This window comes from Grampus griseus, assembly GCF_964374135.1.
Source record: "Grampus griseus genome assembly, chromosome: 8".
Lineage (NCBI taxonomy): Eukaryota > Metazoa > Chordata > Mammalia > Artiodactyla > Delphinidae > Grampus > Grampus griseus.
This window is the reverse complement of record NC_139002.1, coordinates 12,618,642-12,637,903: the sequence shown is the minus strand read 5'-3', so window position 1 is coordinate 12,637,903 and position 19,262 is coordinate 12,618,642. Positions and strand designations below refer to the sequence as shown.

At 49.7% G+C, this 19,262-nt stretch overlaps 1 protein-coding gene across 1 annotated transcript in view; it reads left to right on the top strand.

The window, feature by feature from the left end:
• GRIK4 (glutamate ionotropic receptor kainate type subunit 4) overlaps nucleotides 1-19,262 on the top strand; it is a gene marked incomplete at both ends in the record, with an annotated part of 310,516 nt that overhangs the window by 251,732 nt on the left and 39,522 nt on the right. The window contains one exon of the mRNA XM_082659887.1: nucleotides 15,190-15,303. Within this exon, the coding sequence (XP_082516013.1) occupies nucleotides 15,190-15,303 (114 nt within the window). The remainder of the gene's footprint in view (nucleotides 1-15,189; nucleotides 15,304-19,262) is intronic.

Below are 19,262 nucleotides of genomic sequence, written 5' to 3'. Positions count from 1 at the left end.
GGCTCCCTGCCCACCCCAGCTCCCTACCCCCGGCAGGCGGGCACTGCTTATCCCTTGCCTTCTTAGGAATAAACATGCCTGCTTCAAAGCATCCAAATGTGACAGTTCCCTCTGTTCTTTGGCCATCCCTCACTCACGGAGATGAATTTGCACCAGAAGGTCTTGTGGTTTCCACTTGCTTGTTGCCATGGCTTGGCCTCACCATCTCAGTTCCTGGCCAGAATCCTTATATGCTTCAGGGGGCTCATTCACAGACCATTTTTCTTGTCGTGCTGTAGCTTGTCAGCAGCAGCTAACATCCCACCATTTGTCAGCGTGAGAACCAGGCCTGGCTCAATCGTGCCAATGGCAGTGTTGGCAGCTCTGGAGATAGCCCTCTGAGAGCCCCGTTCTGCCTCACCCTTTGCAGAAACTATGGCATTATACCTTACCTTCTGCAGCCCTCAGATGTGCTCCCCTGTTTGATGACAAACTTCTGCTCTTGCTGTGTCTACGTTTGCAATTTAGGCAACAGAATGAAGGCGTAGATCTCTAAAACTGGCAGCAGGTGGTCCATTCAGTGACTTTGAACTGCTCAGAAGGACTGTCAGCTCTTGCTAAATGGATCCCTGATCCAAATCCAGGACACTCCCTGAGCAGACCTGCTGGGTTCCTGGATGGTGGCCGACTGGGGGCCTGCTGGCTGCCAGGGGGTGATGAACAGTGGAATACAGGCAGGAGATCAAAACAGAGAGTAGGTGTGGTCGGTAAGTACAGCAAATGTGTCAGCTGGTGTCAGTCTGATCAAAAGTGAAGGGGAGTCCGTAGGAACAAATCAGGTAGAAGAGCTCAGCCTTCAAAAACCCCACCAGGCAGGATGGTGCAGCCCAAAGCAGAGGCCAGGTCTCAGCAGCTTCAGACAAATGGGCAGAGGATGGAGGCAGGATGCCAGAACCAGAAACAACATAGTAATAATAGCAGGAAACATTTATTGAGTGGTGAACATCTTCTGTGTGTCAGGCCTTGTATGCTAACTCATGTAATCCTCACAGCAACTCTGTAACCTAGAAGCTGTTAGCATTTATACTTTACTCCTGAGAAAACAAGTTCAGAGAGGCGAAGAAACTTGCCCAAGGGCCCACAGCTATCAAGACACAGACTTCAACCAGGACCCTCTGACAGCTGTCACAAAACACTGTGAGAACACTGTCCAACGTGGGGCAGAGCGCTGTCCCCCTCCTCTGGGTTTCAAGACCCATCCAGAGTGGGGTCTGGCAAGTGCTGGAGGGTGTTTGCAGCTCCGCCAGGTCCCCCCCAGGGCTCTGTCCAGTGTTCAGAGCAGAGAGAGAGTTGGCTTCTCTGGGAGTTTCACAACCTGTTCAGTTGTTTGGACCAGACGAGGGATCTGGACTTCTCTTCATCCAGATTCAAAACACAAATCCGGTTAAAACGTCCAGATGTTCCTTTTAGCCCTTCTTGAATTAGAAGCCACACAGGTGTTTAAACAGAGATACACAGTAGATTCACCTCTCTCCTATGTGTGGAATTACCAGCCCCTGGCACAAATAATGCGGCCATTGCAGCCCGCTATGTATGTTCCAGGCTTGTTTATTCCAAAGAGTCAGCAGGATGCTGAGTGTCAGGCTTGACGGTAGCCACTCTCTCTTTTACTTGGGCAAATCACTTACCTTTTTAAAAAACCTTTTAATTGAAATATACATATAGAAAAGTACACAAATCATAAGTGTCGACTTGATGACTTATCACAAAGGGGACATACCCACGTAGTCACAATCCAGGTCAAGAAATACACCAGCCCCAGCACCCTGCAGACCCTTGTAGACCCTTGTCCCTGCCCCCCAAAATGCCTCCTTTCGCTCTAAACCCTCCTTCCTCCCAAGAGGTAACTATCGTCCCGAACTGAACGCCATGTTTGCTGAGTCTTATTCTCCTGTCTCTCAATTGGCTACTGCTGGCCTTGAGATCGCCATGGGGCTCAAATGCAGTCTGTGAAAAAGAACTTTGGGGATGTCATTATGGGTGGACACCTGAGCCCTGTCAGCACCTCTTTGAAGTAGACCAGACACACTTCATCACCTAGGTGGAGTGGCCAGAGGTTTATGACAGCATCTCTAGCTGTCCTCTTCGGAAAAACGGAGAAAATGCCCTCTGCCCTTGGCAATGGTTTTGACTTGTGCATATGCTGATAAGAAATGAGAAAAAGATCTTTGCTCACCCTTCCTGGCGCCCTGGCGCACCTCAGGGACCAGCCTGAGGCTGAGCTCGGACCTCCCTTCTGTGTAGCAGGACAGTAAGGGGTAGGGGATCAGTGGAGGAGGCTCACTGGCTTGGAGTAGAGAGGGGGTGAAGAGAAGGCCTCCGAAAGTTCTCTGTGGCTGTCAGCAGAGCTCCCAGCTACTGGTGGTACTTTATCTCACCCAACAAAAACAGTCCTGGGGGCTTCCCTGGTGGCGCAGTGGTTGAGAGTCCACCTGCCGATGCAGGGGGCACGGGTTCGTGCCCCGGTCCGGGAAGATCTCACATGCTGCGGAGCGGCTGGGCCCGTGAGCCATGGCCGCTGAGCCTGCGCGTCCGGAGCCTGCGCTCCGCAACGGGAGAGGCCACACAGTGAGAGGCCCGCGTACCGCAAAAAAACAAAACAAAACAAAAAAAACAGTCCTAATAACAGGCCTGTGAATCACGCCGTTCCTAAATACAGGGCTGACAAGTGGGAAGGGAAATAAAAGAAAGCCCCGCGAGCTAGAGCTACTGTCAGATTTCTCCAGCAGCCGACACTGCTGTCTGAGCCTCCTTGAGTTTGCTTTACACGCACAGGCCTGAAACCCAGAGGCCCCTAGTAGGTGTAGAACTGGCTTGGTCAGTGCAGGCAGGCTCTCTATCTGAAAGGTCAGGGCTGCAGGTTTGATCCCCGTGTGGGCCAGTTAGCCTTGCTCAATGTCAGGGCCTCACGCTGTGTCCCAGACCATTATTAACCAGCTTTTCTGGCAGCCAGCAGGGTGGGAAACTGGCAGAAGTGTGTGAACTCATCAGTGGAAATCCCCCGCCTCTTATCACAGGGCCTACTGATGGCCACGTTTTCATGTGGGCTGGAGGTTTTATGAGTTTGATTGGGAAATAAGGAGCATTTGGATTAGGAATGAGCATATCCTCCTGAAAAATTAGACAGGATTCTATCATTTTCTTTGATGTGTAAATCAGTGGTCTAACTTCAGAAAATCAGGGGGATGATGACGGGCATGGTAATGGTGCTGCCAGGCGAGGAAGCAGAGTTCAAGCTTCCCCGGGCATCACTGCATCCGTGGAAGCTGCCTAGACCCAAACTCTCAGTGCTATTTCTTTTCCACGTCCCAACTACTTAAACACAGTGTAACATCTATCGTATATATTGCTTTGCCAATCATGGGATTTCTTTGTTCTCTCTTCAAAACCTGCATCCATTTTTTGAAACAATTACTGTTTTAAATAACATTGAAGTTGATCCTTTAACTTGCAGCAAAAAATAATAGCTTACACTTCTGTAACATTTTCTGTCCCGGGCAGTGATCTAAGTGCTTTGCATATATTTATTCGTTTAGTCTTCACAACACACCTATGAGGTATGTATTATTACAGTCCCATTCTCCAGATGAGGAAACTGAGGTACAGAAAGGGTCGGTCACTTGCCTAAGATTACGTGGCTGGTGAGTGGCAAGGGAGGCCATAGCACGGGCGCTCTTAGCCAAGACATTATGACACAATGAGTCAAGACTCAAGGTGAGAAAATAACATGAACTGAGCTCCTGCTTGCTTTGATTCATCTATTCATTCATTTGGTTGTGCCTTCCTTTACCAAATGTTTGGGGCTTATCGCGTGCCAGGCACTGTTCCAGGCTCTGGAGACCCATGTGGACCCAGCAAACAACAGGTTCCTGCCTCCTGGAGCTTTAAAGATAATAAACAAGTAGATGAATACATGAACAAGAGAATTTTTGATTGTGATTATTGCTGTGAAGGAAGAAACCCAGGAAATTACACAGAGAGTGTCAGGGAGAGGGCGACTTTGGATGGACACTCTGGGAAGGCCACTCTGAGATCCGAACAGAGTGTGCGGAAGCCAGCCTCGCCGAGGCCAGGGCAGAGTGGAGCAGGGAGGGGAGAGAGTAAATGCCAGGATTCCAAGGCGCAAAGGCACTGGTCATATTTGAGAAGCAGGGCGCGGCCCTATCACACAATGCCTGATGAGCTGTAGTAAGGAATCACGGTCAGTAAACGGGGAGGTCTCTCTGGGTTCCTTTCCCGGGGTCCACTCACACCCAAGCGTCTGAGGAGAGCGTCAAGAGAGACCATAAGCTTAGAAGGGAAAAATTTGCATCTATGTTTTTTCTAAATTCAAACTGAAATGTAAAGTTTCCTTCGATTACAAATGTGGGCAACAAATCATAGTGGTATTAGCCATGCCTGTGACTGTTGCCAAAGGTGCCATTCGAATGTTGCTGTGAGAGCTGCCTCTGGCTCTCGTGGTCAGTGTATCACAATTATGTAATTCTGTATTGTGTAATACAGTCACGTGACACAGCAAATATAATAAACATTTTAATTTTTTTTTTTTTTTTTTTTTTTACGGTACGCGGGTCTCTCACTGCTGTGGCCTTTCCCGTTGCGGAGCACAGGCTCCGGACCCGCAGGCTCAGCGGCCATGGCTCACGGGCCCAGCCGCTCTGCGGCATGTGGGATCTTCCCGGACCGGGGCACGAACCCGTGTCCCCTGCATCGGCAGGCGGACTCTCAACCACTGCGCCACCAGGGAAGCCCTAAAATATCTTTAAAGAAGGGGTTAACAGACCTCACCAGACCACTAACAGGGTCCATGGCATAAAAAAGTGTAAAAAGGCAATACAGAGAATGGCATGAGCTGCTTTAGCTTTCAAACATCCCACTGGCTACAGTTGGAAGAGGGGATTGTAAGGGGCGGGACTACCCCTGAGCTCCATCTACACAGGTTACCGGATTTAATCCTCACAACAATCATGAGAAATAGGCATGTGTTTGCCCATTTCAGAGGTAAGGAAACCGAAGCCCAGATTTCAGGTAATTTGCTCAGCTGAGAATTGCAGAGCTGGGATTCAGACATACATCTCTCTGACCCCAAAGGGCAAGAGGGTCTATGGCTAGAGATGAGAGCATGTGACAAGAGGTCAAAGGTCAGCAATATCTAGTTGGCCTCCTGACCCAGCTTGGACCCCTGTGCTGCACAACTTTACCCGTGAATGGATTGCCAACCCTTCTTTCCTCAAGCCTGGTTCTTTCCTCAAATCTGCCCACATAGGCCAATTACGCAACCCTGAGCTGAACTAACTAAATATTTCATGGGGAATTTAATTTAACTCTAAAGAAATTCATCCAGCCCTGAGAGTATGCTGTCAGCTCGAGAAATAGCACTGGGGAGCCCTTGGGCCTGCAAATAATTTTGCTGCTTCCCCAGGAATGTTGATACTCCTCTGGGCCTGACTCCGAGCACTGTAGGCTCAGTCCAGGGAACACGAGTAAATCCCACAGACTTGGGCTCAGATGGATCCGAAAAGGCTCTGATCAAGGCCTCCCTCTGAATAGCAAGCAGGCTGGGGAGGGAGGAAGGGTGGGGTTGACCCCCAGCCTCCCCAGTGAACAGGGCACCAGACATTTGGCAGGTGCCACGGGACCCTACAAGTTTCTCCTCGGCCTCAGCCCACGGCAGGTGGAGTGGGAAGTCCGCCTTCCTCTTGCGGCAGGAGAGCAGCTGTGCACGTTGCTGAGGCCTGTTATTAGGGAGTCTGAGGGTTCCCGCCAGTGCCAGGGGAGCCAGGAGTGAGAGCGAGCTCCCCGGCGCCTTCAGATCCCTTTGCAGCTCAGCATGGAGACCCCGGTGAATCACGGCAGGTTCCCTGGGCATCTCACGAGGTGAGGGCAGGGGAGGGTGGGAGGAAGGCGCCCAGGAGGTGAATGGATCAAAAGACAGGAAGTTAGCAGATAATCTAATTTGAAATGGGCTGAGCTGCAGATGTTAATCTGCTCCACTGAGCAGCACGAAAAGCCAGGGCCTGTCCTCAGCGTCCCCGTTCTTTCCGGCGGGTAATTAACCACCCCCCATCTCCAGCACCGCTGATTGCTGCCTTAATGGCGGGGTGTGAGGCCCTTCCCCTTCTGCTTGGGCTCCCTGTGTAGCCCGAGGAGTTGCAGGGAACTGGGCCTGGGGAGGGGGCAAGGGGAGAAGGGAGCCCTCTAGTGGGGACTTAGGGCTTCAAGTCTTCCTTAGGCTGGAGGATGAGGAATTGTATCTCACAGTGTCCAGACCATGACTTGAATCCGGTTATAATGACCCAGCTTCCTGACAAAATCCCTCCTACATACAGGCACACGTCCGAAATCAGCCTGATTCTGCTGTCAGCAAGGAGGGACTGGAGGGTAGGCCATGTTTGGGGTGTTGTCCCCCTGTACCCTGCACTGTTAGCTGCACTGGTTTTTAACTAGAGATTTACCGTGTGTCCACTTTGGGAACGTCCCTGTGAACAGTGCAGTCATAAGATAGCAGACCTGAGAATCTGTACGTCTGAAGGTAGCTCTCTCCGTCTCCTAGCTGTGTGTACTTGAGCAAATTAATAACCTCTCTGGGCCTCAGTTTCTTCGTCTGTAAAATGGAGCTAAATGGCAACTTTGAAATACTATATAAGTTAAGTTTTTTGAAGACATGGTCCCTGCTTCTTATAGTCTAATGGGGAGCTAAGTTATGTGCATGAATGTCCACAGTGACAATAATAATAATAGTAAGAGCTAACATTTATTGAGAATTATTCTGCACCAGGCAGAGACTTTGCATGGTTGCTCATTTAATTCCTATAGAGGCTGCATGAGGGTGGGAACTGTTGTTGTGCCCACTTTATGGATGAAGAAACTGAGACACAGAGAAGGTAAGTCCTTTCCCAACGTCACACAGCTAACAAGTGCAGAGTTGGAGTATGAGCCCAGGCCCCCTGTTCTAATACAAGGCAATTTATGGCAAATGCCACCTGAATGGTATAAGCCATGTCTTAGCTCCTTTATTGATTGTGAGGAGGGAAGGCTTATTCCTGGGAAGATGATAGAGAAGGTTTTACAGAGGAGGTAAACTTTGAATGGACCTTGAAGAGTAGAGTTACTGTTGGACATTCCAGGTAGAAGGAGTGGCATCATTTGGGTTCCACCTGTAGGAAAGTACAAGGTGTGTTTGAAAGTTGGCTGAACCAGACTCCCAGGGTGGGGGGTGCTTCCGGAGGAGTGCCAAGAAATGAGACTGAACTCAGAGGGATGGGCGGGCCATGAGGGCCTGACTCCCAGGCTGGGCTTTAAAGGAGTGTGGATCATGGATACTTGTTTAAGAGGGAGGACAGGTAGGGGTGGAGATCAAGATGATGGACGTGGAGCTCACCTCCTCCCACAGACACATCAAGAGGGAGGACAGGTATAGTTGTCATGGCATAAAAGTGAATTTTGTTAGAAAAAGAATATTAATAACCACCATTTATTGTGCACCTACAATATGCCAGGCACTGTGCTTTGTGCATTATATGTACTATCTCATTTATCCTCATAACAACCCTCAGTTGGTAATTACAATCCCCATTTTACAGATGAGAAAAGTGAGCTTGGAGAGGATGTGAAACCTACTCATGGTCACACAGTACCTGGAGGGCTGGGATTTGAGCCCAGTTTGGTCTGGTGGCAGAGAAGCAGGGCAATGTAGTCACAAGACAGAGCAGGTGGAGGGAGGGAGAGCTATGTCCTTGATGTTGGCCTCATTCAGGAGGGCCAGGCAGGGGCTGGAGAGAGTGACCACCTAGGAGATTCAGCAAGATAAGAGCTGGCTAGCACCCCATAGGCATTGTAGCATGGAGGTCACTGCTGACCGGCTGGAGTGACATTGGTGAAGGGATGCCATAGACACCAGATTGCCCTCAGTGTAGTGGTATAAATGGCAAGGAAGTGAGGATAAAAAGGAGGATGGTCCTTTCTTGTCTCTCTTCCATCTTTTGAATTCACTAGAGCCAATTGTATCTGTTGCAGGTTCAGGATTCAGCCTCTGAAGCCAAACGGCCCAGGTTTGAATCCTGGCTCTGCCACTTACTTGCTGTGCAAGCTTGGGCAAGTTCCTTAACCTCTCTGTGCCTCTGTTTTCTGATCTGTAAAATGAGAGTAATAATAGTAACCTACCTCATAAGGGTATTGTGAGCACTGAGTGAAGTAACACATGTAAATTGCTTAGTTCGTAAACTGACACACAGGAAGGGCTATAGGCGTTAGACGTGTTAAGATTACGAGTCTCATCCTGCTTAAACTACTTCAGGGCCTTTCAATTCCTCTTCAAAGCATTGCATCTTCTGCCTGCCTCTCCAGCCTCATCTTACAGCACACTCCCCAGCCCCGTGTACTCCAGACACTCTGGCCTTCTTCTAGCCCCTGGAATGCACCAAGCTCCCTCCTGCCTCAGGGCCTTTGCACGTGCTGACCGCCCCCCCCCCCCCCCGCACTGGGAGTGCTCACCCCAGGCCTTCTCACTGGTAATTCCTGTTCAGGTAACTGAGTCTCATCTTGAGAAAGCTCCCATGAAGACTCTGCCAACCCCTGTTCTACCTGCTCATGGTGCCACAAATGACTCCTTTATAACATTTATTACAGCTGTAGTTTTACAGATCTTTTCTTCAACAATCTGACAACTGCCTCTCGCACCGGGCTGCAAGCTCTTGGCCATCAGGGGCCATGCCTGTGTTTGCCCACCCCGTGTATCCCAGAACCTTGCACACTGCCAGGAGCAGGGCAGGCGGTCAATAAAGAGTGTTGAGGGGATGCTGAGTGTTAAAGAGGAAGGGATTGCCGGGGAGGGGGCAGTGGCTTCTGCCTACCCTGAGACTCCACACTCAAGGGCAGAGCCCAGGACACAGCGTTTACTGTGGGCCGGATGAGCTCCGTGGCCCCGTGTCACCCTCAGCCCGCAGATCCTCCGCCAGAGCCTGATGTGAGTTGTCCCTCCCTGGGAAGCCAGGTTTGGTGGACTTGGGGGTCTTTCCTTTCTGGGTATTTATGGATAATGTCCTCGCCGCTCTCACCGCCTCAGGCCTGGCCTTGCTTGGAATTCTGTAAGCCTTTTCAATGTACAGGGGATCTCCAGAGACAATTACCTTGGAATGAAGGCTTCCAGCAATGCTCAGTACAGCCTTACTCTGTGTAGCTTTTTCTCATTCCAACTGTAGCCTCCCAAAGCTTTCCGGCATTAAGTAACACAATTACAGAGTTAAATAAATACCAGCAAAGAATGTGAGGCACTATGGGGCCTGAGCAGCAGGTGAAACAAGATCTGTGCAGATGTGACCAGCAAAAGAGTAGAAAAGCTGTTGGTGTAGAGGACGGCTGCCTCCCCAGGGAGCAGGACCCTGGGCGACTGGGAAGCAGGAGGGCTGTGTAAAAAAGCCAGAGAAAAAAGATCTGGAAGCTGATCAGAGATAGCATGGTGGATCCAAGAATTCAAAGGGAGCTGGGGACGTCATTTAATCTGCCGTCCGCAGAGGAGAATCATATAACGGGGAAGAGGCTGGAGAACGACCCGATTTGGTTTCCAAGCTGCATGGCAGTTTTTCCTTGAGTTTTCTAAGCGATGGGACCGTACCAGCCCTAAGAGGGTCCTCACGTGGGTCTTCAGAGATGGGCAGTCACACCAGGGAAGCACAGTGCGTCAGTACAGCTGTGTGGATGTCTCAGGTCACCTAGGAAAGGCTACCAGGGGCCAAATGTCCAGAGGCCTCTGCCTACATGGAGGTAGAACAGGCCTGACTGCTCCCCAGCTATGCCTACAACTCATCATGCATTAAAATATCGTCTCCAGGGACTTCCCTGGTGGTCCAGTGGGTAATACTCTGCGCTCCCAGTGCAGGGGGACCGGGATCGAGCCCTGGTCGGTGAACTAGGTCCTGTACGCATGCCGCAACTCAGACCCGGCGCAGCCAAATAAATATTTTTTTAAAAAAGATACCGTCTCCAGAGGTCCCTGTGGAGATTCTCAGCATCATCAAGTTCATCATCATCATCACTGTCATTATCATCTTAACAGCAGACATTTATCAGGTACTTACGTTGAACCAGGCCCCATGCTCAGCATTTACAAGCAGCATCTCATTCACTTTCTTAGTAATTCTGGGAAATGGGTACTATTATTATCCCCACTTTACAGATGAGCAAACTGAGGCTCAGAGAGGTTACATGACGTTTGCCCAAGGTCACAGAGCAAGTAAGTAAGTAACAGAGTCCAGACAGGTCTGTCCCATGCTGAAGTCTATGTCTCAGCCACCCTCTCCACTGCCTTCATAGTCCCAGATAGATGTGGCCGGACTCTACAGTGTGCGGAGTTTATGGGGCTCTTCCATACCCATCATCTCTTCCTGACTCTCACATAATACTGATAGGCAGGCATTGCCCCATTGTATAGCCTGGTAAACTGAGTCCCAGAGAGGGTAAGTGAGTTGCTATGGGCATTTGGTCAGCAAAAGGCAGAGCCAGGTCTTCTGACCCGCCCCATCCTCTCATTCACTGGGCCCCATGTAAGGGAGGGGCTCTGGGAGGATGGGGCAGGGCTGAAGCTATGGAAGTCTGCCCAGGGTGCTGGAGCATTGCTGAGGGGAAGGGAGAGAATTGGGCCCAACAGGGGGCAGCAGGTGTCTAAAAGAGGAGGAGAGGGAGACAGAGGAAAGCTTTGTTCCTTCAGGTCTTTCAGCATCTGGCACTGCGGGCAGAGGCCTTCCTGGTGGCATCTCGGGGAAGCACAGGGTGGGAGCAGCAGGCTGAGACAGGCGCAGACCTGAGCCCTGCTGTGAATTCACTGTCTTCCTCCCAGCCAGGCCCCACATGCAGGAGAAGAGCAGCGGCCACCCCAAGCCTTCGGGTTCTGATGGCGAGCGTAGCAGTCGCATGACCCCTATTGAAACCCAGGAGGCGAAGAGTAGTATGTTTTGGAAGTCACCTCCAGGCTGCCTGCAGCCTGCCCTCCCCTCGGAAATGCCACTAACATCCAGGAGATAAAAGAGGGGATCTCTCAGAGGCAGAACACAAAGCTCTTCAAAGAACACTTTCGATCAAAAATGGGAAGAGGAGAGAGGTCTTTCTCTCAGAGAGAATGTATTTATAAACCTGTGTGTGTGCGCGCGCACGCACACACACACATACACGCACACCAGCAACCCGGAGCATCATGATGCTAATAGAACTCTTTGCATGTTCCCTTTTCCCAGTCTTCCTTCTCTGGCTCCGGGGGTCCTACCCTCTTCTGCATTCCCAGCCCCCGGGGTTACACTTCCGGATCTGCTCTCTCCAGATGGTGTTGTATCTTCCGGACCTTTCTGGCCTCCCCTGCCTTGGGTGCTACTCTTTGCCGACTAGTCTGATAAAGAGTTTCCTCCTCCACCTCTCTGAGGCATTCAATTCTGGAGACCGCTATCATCTTCTTGAGCAAATAGGGGCCAGTTAAACGAAGCTCCTTCCCTCCGAGCCCTGCAAAATGAAAGCCTGGGATTTTAGGGCCGGAGAGAGCTTGGAGAGCATCTGACTGAACTCTCATTTCAGAGTGGAGGAAACTAAGGCCTGGAGAGCGGAATAACTTGCCCAAGGTCACGGTGAGTTTGTGGCCCAGCTGTGACGAGAGCCAGGTCTTCTGACGCCCTGTCTGTGGCTCTTTCAACTGGAGAGCGCAGCCCTCCCCAACGAGTGACCAGAGATGCAGAAGGGCTGGGGTGAACTGTCATGGTGCCCGCTCTTCCCTTGGCCTGTCACGCCCACAATTGCTAGCATTTTTTTGCAGCCACGCCGCTTTGGTCATTAGTTTGTTTCTGTGGCACATGATCTCCGCATCTAAGTCTGCTTTATAGCACAATGTCTTTTTAACTAAGGAGAAAGAAAAGGCATGCACGCCTTTTGGAATAACCTACTCCCACCAGGTTGTTGCTGGTACCCCAGGGTGCGTTGAAGCCAAGGTACCTGATTACTGTTCTCTACTGAGTCGATGAAAATAAAAAGCAACCAGTACCTAACCTCCGTGGTTTCTCCTAGCTTCTCATCCCTCCTTCCCTGCCTCCCCTGCCCCCAGCTTACTCTTGAGCGGGGGACAAAGGAGAGAGAGATGGGCTCCGGGGCAAGGAGGCAGCAGTTTCCACAGGAGACAGTTTTCCTGTTTGGCCCAGTTTGGGGAGCTGTCCGTTTGTGACTCGACAAAAGCACCCTGTCTGAGCCTGGGGCAGACTCTCTCCCGGCGTGTGTGGTCCTGCTCCTATCCAGGAAAGCGCCCTCCCGGGACGCTGTCCATTTCCATCTTTCTCTCCATATGGAATTGTTTCACCATAATGTCATCGCTGGCCAACTTTTATAAACTTGTGAAATGATTTCCAAATTGCAATCCAAAGTTTGCCCTTTTGGGAAGAAGCCTGTGGCGGGGGGTTTCGGGGGAAGAAATTTGAGGATAGAGTTGTCGATTTTGGTTACTTGGTTTGGATAGATCTATTTTTTTTTTTAATAACCAGAGAAAGGACGGGATGCTGTGGTTACCTCTTGCCCGTCTTATCAGTTTGCATTTTTCTACCCTTTTCTTCAGTTCATTCACTCCAGCCCATTTAACTCTTGTCTCCTCCTCCCGAGGCCCTTGCGGGGCTTGGCTGCACACAGGGGACCAGCACTGCACCTGCTGCGCCTTTGTGGTTGATTTCTGTTGCTTTACACGTGTGCTCGCGAGAGGACCTCAGGTCGGGGCCACCATCGTTGAGGGAGGGGCTGAGGTTCTGAAAGGCCCAAACAACTCTCTGAAGGGTCCCCCAAATGAAGGCACTAACAATCTTCTAATCAAACTTCACTCTCTCCTCCAGGGTTGATTCACTTGACAGCAGTCATCAACACTCTCTCAGAGAAATACAGAATGAACCCAATGAGTCATTCACATTTTTCATTTTTTATTAAAAATCTCTTACATCTGCACTCTAGTCTCTTTTAAGCCTGGCCTCACTTTATAAGGCCCGAAGTTGTTAACCGATGCCGGATCGTGTGACTCCTTTAGCATGAATTGGGGTGGAGGATTGGGGCTGAGATGAGAAGAAACTGATCTTTGCCAATGGTTGTATTCGTCTTGTTCACAACTTATAAATCCCCTGTGCGTAAAATGAGGGTGGCATGTCTCTCTCCTTACTTCCTTTGCAATGATTTAGGAAGAATCGTGCACGTGTGTGTATGTGCCTGTGTGTGTGTGTGTGTGTGTGTGTGTGTGTGTGTGTGTGTGTGTGTACTTATTCGGAGCTGATTGGCCTGTTTGTAGGTTGTTGGATACCTCACTTTCCCTCATTTCTTTCTCCGTCTTTTATATCAACTGATCCACCAGAATTAGGAGTTAAGGAAGCTGAAATGTAAACCTCAATGGAGACCAGTCTGGGATACATGTCTAGGTTATAAAACATCATTCTTAAATATCAGTATAAGTCAGAATCACCTGGGCAACTGGTCACAAATGCAGATTCCCGGGCCCCACGACCAGAGTCTGATCCATGGGGTCTGGGATGAGACTCAGGAATTCACATTTTAATAAGCCCTTTATTCTTTAATATTCTTATTCTTTAATCAGAATAAGGTGATTCTGATGCTGGTGGTCCTAGACCACATTCTGAGAATCACTTGCAGAGAATTGCTGGGAAGGATTCTGGCACTGTCTCAACCCCACATCCTTGGTTTACAGATGAGATTAAGGAAGCCAAGAGAAGTGAAATGACTAGCCTACGCTAGTTAGCTAGTTAGTGCAGAGTATGGCCAGAACTGAACGCCAGCTCTGGGCCTTTCCCGCCGCTCCATGTATAGGAGAGCAGGCCAATAGGTAGTAAGCTTGCTTTGCAACAGGGTGGATTGAAATTAAACACAAGGAAGAACTTCCTGACAGAGAGGTGTACTGAGGAAGCTGACAGCCTCTCCTTTCCCAGGAGACCTTAATTCAGGCCAGACTTCCATCAGGTGTGGGCACTTGAGGTACACAGCAGGGGCAAAGAGAAAAGAAGGAAACACCTGGTGATTTTGCATGAAAGGGACCAGAGACCCTTTGCTGAGATCTGCTGTGGCACCTGGATTTTTTTTTTTTTTTTTTTTTTTTTTTACGTACGCGGGCCTCTCACTGCTGTGGCCTTTCCCGTTGTGGAGCACAGGCTCCGGATGCGCAGGCTCAGTGGCCATGGCTCACGGGCCCAGCCGCTCAGTGCACGTGGGATCTTCCCGGACCGGGGCACGAACCCGTGTCCCCTGCATCGGCAGGCGGACTCCTAACTGCTGCGCCACCAGGGAAGCCCCTGACCTCAATGTGTTCTTTTATTTTTTTATTTTTTATTTTTTTGTGGTACGCGGGCCTCTCACTGTTGTGGCCTCTCCCGTTGCGGAGCACAGGCTCCGGACGCGCAGGCTCAGCGGCCATGGCTCATGGGCCCAGCCGCTCCGCGGCATGTGGGATCTTCCCAGACAGGGACACGAACCCGTGTACCCTGCATCAGCAGGCGGACTCCCGACCACTGTGCCACCAGGGAAGCCCTGTGGCACCTGGATTTTAACCTTGACTGAAACATAAGGCCAGTGGTCCAGGAAGCCTGAGGTGAGGTACTACTGCTGACAAGGACAAGGTTTGTGATGTTGGGCCCCTTGCTCAATTTCTTGGCCTTTATTTCCTGGGGTTGCATTAGATTGCCTCTAATTTCCAGGGGGCCATCATTTTTATCTTTCATTGTAACTCCCTCACCAAAGTGCACACAGCAGAGGGACTCAGTGAAGTTTCGTTGTTCAACAAGTTAATCAGCTGAATAAAAAACGACTCAATATTGAGTATCCAGAAGTTGTATCTGCCAGTTCTCCCTCGCCTAGGGCATTTTGAGTCTGTCTGAACAGTCAGTAGTGATCCCCCCTTTTAATACTAATTTATATATTTAAAGGGGTCTAACCTCAAATGAACATGAGTTACAGCTTCAATATCCATCCGTGTCTTTTCACGAGTGATCGTTCAGACCTCTGGCTACTTAGGGTCAGTCCCCAAGCAGAGAAGCCAGACCAGAGAAACATCTCCCCATTAGTGACGGCCTCTGATCACAAGTCCCTGTGCCCCCATCTCCTGTGGCCACCCCTCTGATGATCTCTGTCTGTTCCTTTCAGAAAGCAGATCTGGCCGTGGCGGGCCTCACCATTACTGCTGAACGGGAGAAGGTGATTGATTTCTCAAAGCCATTCATGACTCTGGGAATTAGCATTCTTTACCGAGTTCATATGGTAAGAGATTTATTTTATAAGCATTTATGGCATTAAAGTTATTTGCATGCAAACACTGAGTTATATGATAATAATGAATGACTCACAGAAATATTTAGATTTCAAGACTTAAATGCAAATGTGCTGGGCTATTTTTTCCCCCATCAGCTGCAAGGACTTGCAGGAATGGAAGAGTCACACTTGAGGGCTTTCCAGTAAAAACTGCTTCTGCCGCACTGAATAGGGAAGGCCAAGAATGATCATTCAACCCTTGGTTCGTAGTGTGTTGGTCATCGGCCCCATGAGTCACTCTGCTTCCTCCTAGGGGGTGGGTCCCCAGCCCAGATAAGTCACCCCGGACTTCCCAAGGCCTTCAGCAACGTTCAGGCCCACCTCTGTTCACTTTGCGCATCGCATCTGGTGAGGCAATGCAGACTCCCTCTCTTGATTATCTGTACTGGGGAATAAAGAGCGGATGATGTAATGTCACTTATACCTGGCCTGTCCCCTCTTCTGCATTCCTTACAAAAAAAGACTTCTCTGGTTAGGTGGCTAGAGTCAGTATAAAAATGAGTTTGAGAAAGCTCCCCCATGGGCACCAGAGGATGGACGTGATGTCAAAGTTACTGGCTGGTGGGGGGAGAGCACACCCTCATCCAAACTGGCTCTAAGTGCACAGCTACTATGTGGATTTCCCCAATGGTCCAGTCACTTTAGGCGTCCAAGGTCATGCCAACATGGTGTATTGCAGCACCTGGCACCACAAGGCTGCCCAGCAGGGAGGGACCCAAGAGCTCGCCCCACATGCCTGCTGAGGAAGTGACCCTCCAGCTTCTGGTCTCAGCCTTGGAGAAAGGGGATTATCTGTGTCTGCAGCCTTAGCCTGCCAGCTGCCACGGCATCAGGAGCTGTGGCCCGTTTCTGCAGGAGGAAGGTCTTGTAGAGACCACTCAGGCAGCTCCGAAGAGCCCGGTTCTGGGCTGGACCTCAGTGTCCATCATGACCCCTGCCTGACGTGGAAAAAGAGGCCAAATCATCTGGAAGAGGAGACAGCCTCAAAATCCCAAGCTCTCCAGGCTAAGACAGAAAGAAATGGGAGGTTTTGGTCACAGTCAATGCTGTGACGGGTGCGTCTGTCTTGTGAGTGAAGGGGGATTTTGATCCCTCCTCCTCTCCTTTCCACGAGGATAACTCCCATTCACTGAGTGCCTCTTATGTGCCAGATGCTCTTCAGGCCCCTGTGATGTGGGCTGTTGTTATGGATTGAATTGTGTCCCCTCCAAAGCTGTGTTGAAGCGTTAACCCCCCCAGCCCTGTGAATGTGACCTTACTTGGAAACAGCGTCCTTGCAGATAGAATCAAGTTAAGATGAGGTCATACTGGAATGGGGCAGGGCTAATCCAATGACTGATGTCGTTATAAAAAATGGGAAATTTGGCCATAGGCCTACAGGGGAGAAGACCTTGTGAATTTGGAGGCAGACTGGAGCGATGCATATACAAGCCAAGAGACGCCACAGATTGCCAGCTGCCACCAGAAGCTCGAAGAAGACGAAGGAGACCCTCCTGTAAAGCCTTCAGAGACAGCACGGTCCTTGACACCTTGATTTGGAACTTCTAGGCTCTGGGGCTGTGAGACAATACATTTCCGTTGTGTTAGGCCCCCCAGTCGGTGGTACCTTGTTATGGCAGTCCTAGTGAATGAATACCGTCGACTTGTTCTTATTTTAGAAATGAGAAAACAGTGGCAATCAGTTCTAAAAACGTGGCCAAGCCCACGCACCACTTAATGTAAGAGCAGAGTTCAAACCCAGGATGGTGTGGTGAGAGCCTGTGCTCTCTCTGTGACACCAGGCTGCCACCTGCCTTGTGTGACCTGTGCATAACTTGTAAGTGAGGCTCTCTGTGCCCCTGTTCTCAGTTGGTCCTCAGGGCCGTTCTTTGAGGAAAGAAGGAAGATGTTATAATTCCCATCTTACACATGAGGAGACCAAGGTCACCTCTGGAGCTGGGCCTGGAATCCAGGTCTCCTGACTCTTGGGACAACGTTCTTGTCATCATTACATCTATTGGTACCCCCGAGGCAGCTTTCCAGCCAGTGCTGTTTCTTGAGCCTGCCCCACTGTGCCCCCCCACCCAACTGAGCCTTGAAAAGGATCCAAAAGAAATGGAGACACACAGCCTTTCTGCTGTGGCCAGACCACATGGCAAGGCTCTGGCCTTGATTTCTTGATTAAGGCCAAGGGCACTAGAGCTCCATTCGTGACCCGATGGGCAAAGAGGAACCACATGGGTGAAGACGCGTCATCCCAAGTGTTTCCACCCCCTGGGAACATCTGTTGCTAGGCTACCGTCACCACCCAGGACACGATTGTCCTGAATATCAACTCTGGCCAGAACCAAACTCCAGTTCTCCGATCCTCTGGACAATCTTAATTGCATCATTGGCCAGATGTTTCCTACCACGTGCAAACCTATAACTGTATGAGCTCCCCTGCATTAGTTCTGGGATGTGAAGTTTTATGTGCCAGCTCAGCGAGGCTCTAATGTCCAGATGTTTGGTCAACCCCTAGTCTAGATGATACTGTGAGGGTATTTTGCAGATGCAATTAGCATCTACAATCAGCTGATGTTAAGGAAAGGAGATGACCCTTGATAATATGGGTGGTCCTCATCCAATCAGTTAAAAGGCCTTGAGAACAAAAATGGGTTTCCCAAAACAAAAGGGATTCTGTATCAAGACTAACACATAGAAATCTTGTCTGAGTTTCCTGCCCTACAGATTTGGGACCTACCAGCTCCTACAATCACATGAGCCAATTCCTTGAAATAACTCTCTTACACACACACACACACACACACACACACACACACATGCACGCACACAGACCCCCTCCTGGTTCTCTCTGTCTCTCTGGAGAACCTAACCCACACAGCTCCCCTCTCTGGTCAGCATTCCTCCCCTCTCCCCACCTCCTTACTGACACACTAGTGTGCCACACAGCTGCTCAGATCTGATTTCTAACCGGGGGCCGAGCTGAGTAAAAATTGAGTGCTGGCGTGAACAGCTCACACTAAGCAGAACTGACAGTTTATGCGTTTATTCAACAAATATTTATTGAGTGCATTCTGTGTATGAGGCAGAATGCTTAGAAAGTACCAAAGAGTGAGCTGGGGAGAGAACGATCCTGATTCGATTAAATCAGGGGAGATCCAATGAGAACAAGTCTGAGATGAACTTCACAGAATCTGAAAGAAAAGAGGCATCGGCAGGAACAGCTAATACCAAAGGGTAGCCCGGCAGAGTTCACCATGAGCGCCAAAATCTAAAACTACACAGAGAAGCTCTCTCTGATACAATAGTGTTAAGTTGATGAAATTGAATGCTGGGTGTTTATTATTTTGTGAATTTTTTCTGATTGATAGTTCTCTGTGAGCAAAAATATGGTTCATTTAATTTCATTTATAATCTATAATGACCTAGAATCTCTTAGCTCTATGTCTGAGGTCACCTGAGTCAGGAGTGATTGTTACTGAAAAGTGAGCATCTGGTGATAATCAAACCTCTGTGCAAAACTAAAAATAATTAACACAAAGTATAAATGACTAGTTAGAAATCCTTCAAAACCTTCCAAGATAACAAGTGGTGGCAGGTATGTCTCTGAAGCCTGAAGATAACCAGAAATAATTTGTGAATTTCCAGCAATCTCAGATTACCTAGGTTCTTTCATGAATGTGGATCGTCATAAGTTGATTATGGGATATTTCCCTTCCTCCCAACCTTGGGGCATAATCTGTTTTTGCCCAGGCATCTCCAGGGCCAAAATCAGAAGAATGTTTTGCTCTTTTGACCTCTACCCCCTGCCACTCAGAGGCTGACTAAGGATCCTGGCTTTGGCATTTGTTACTGTAGATCCCTCTTGCTTATTAAAACTCTCTCTGTTCCTAGCATCCAAGTCACCATTTTCTCCCGCTGTTCCT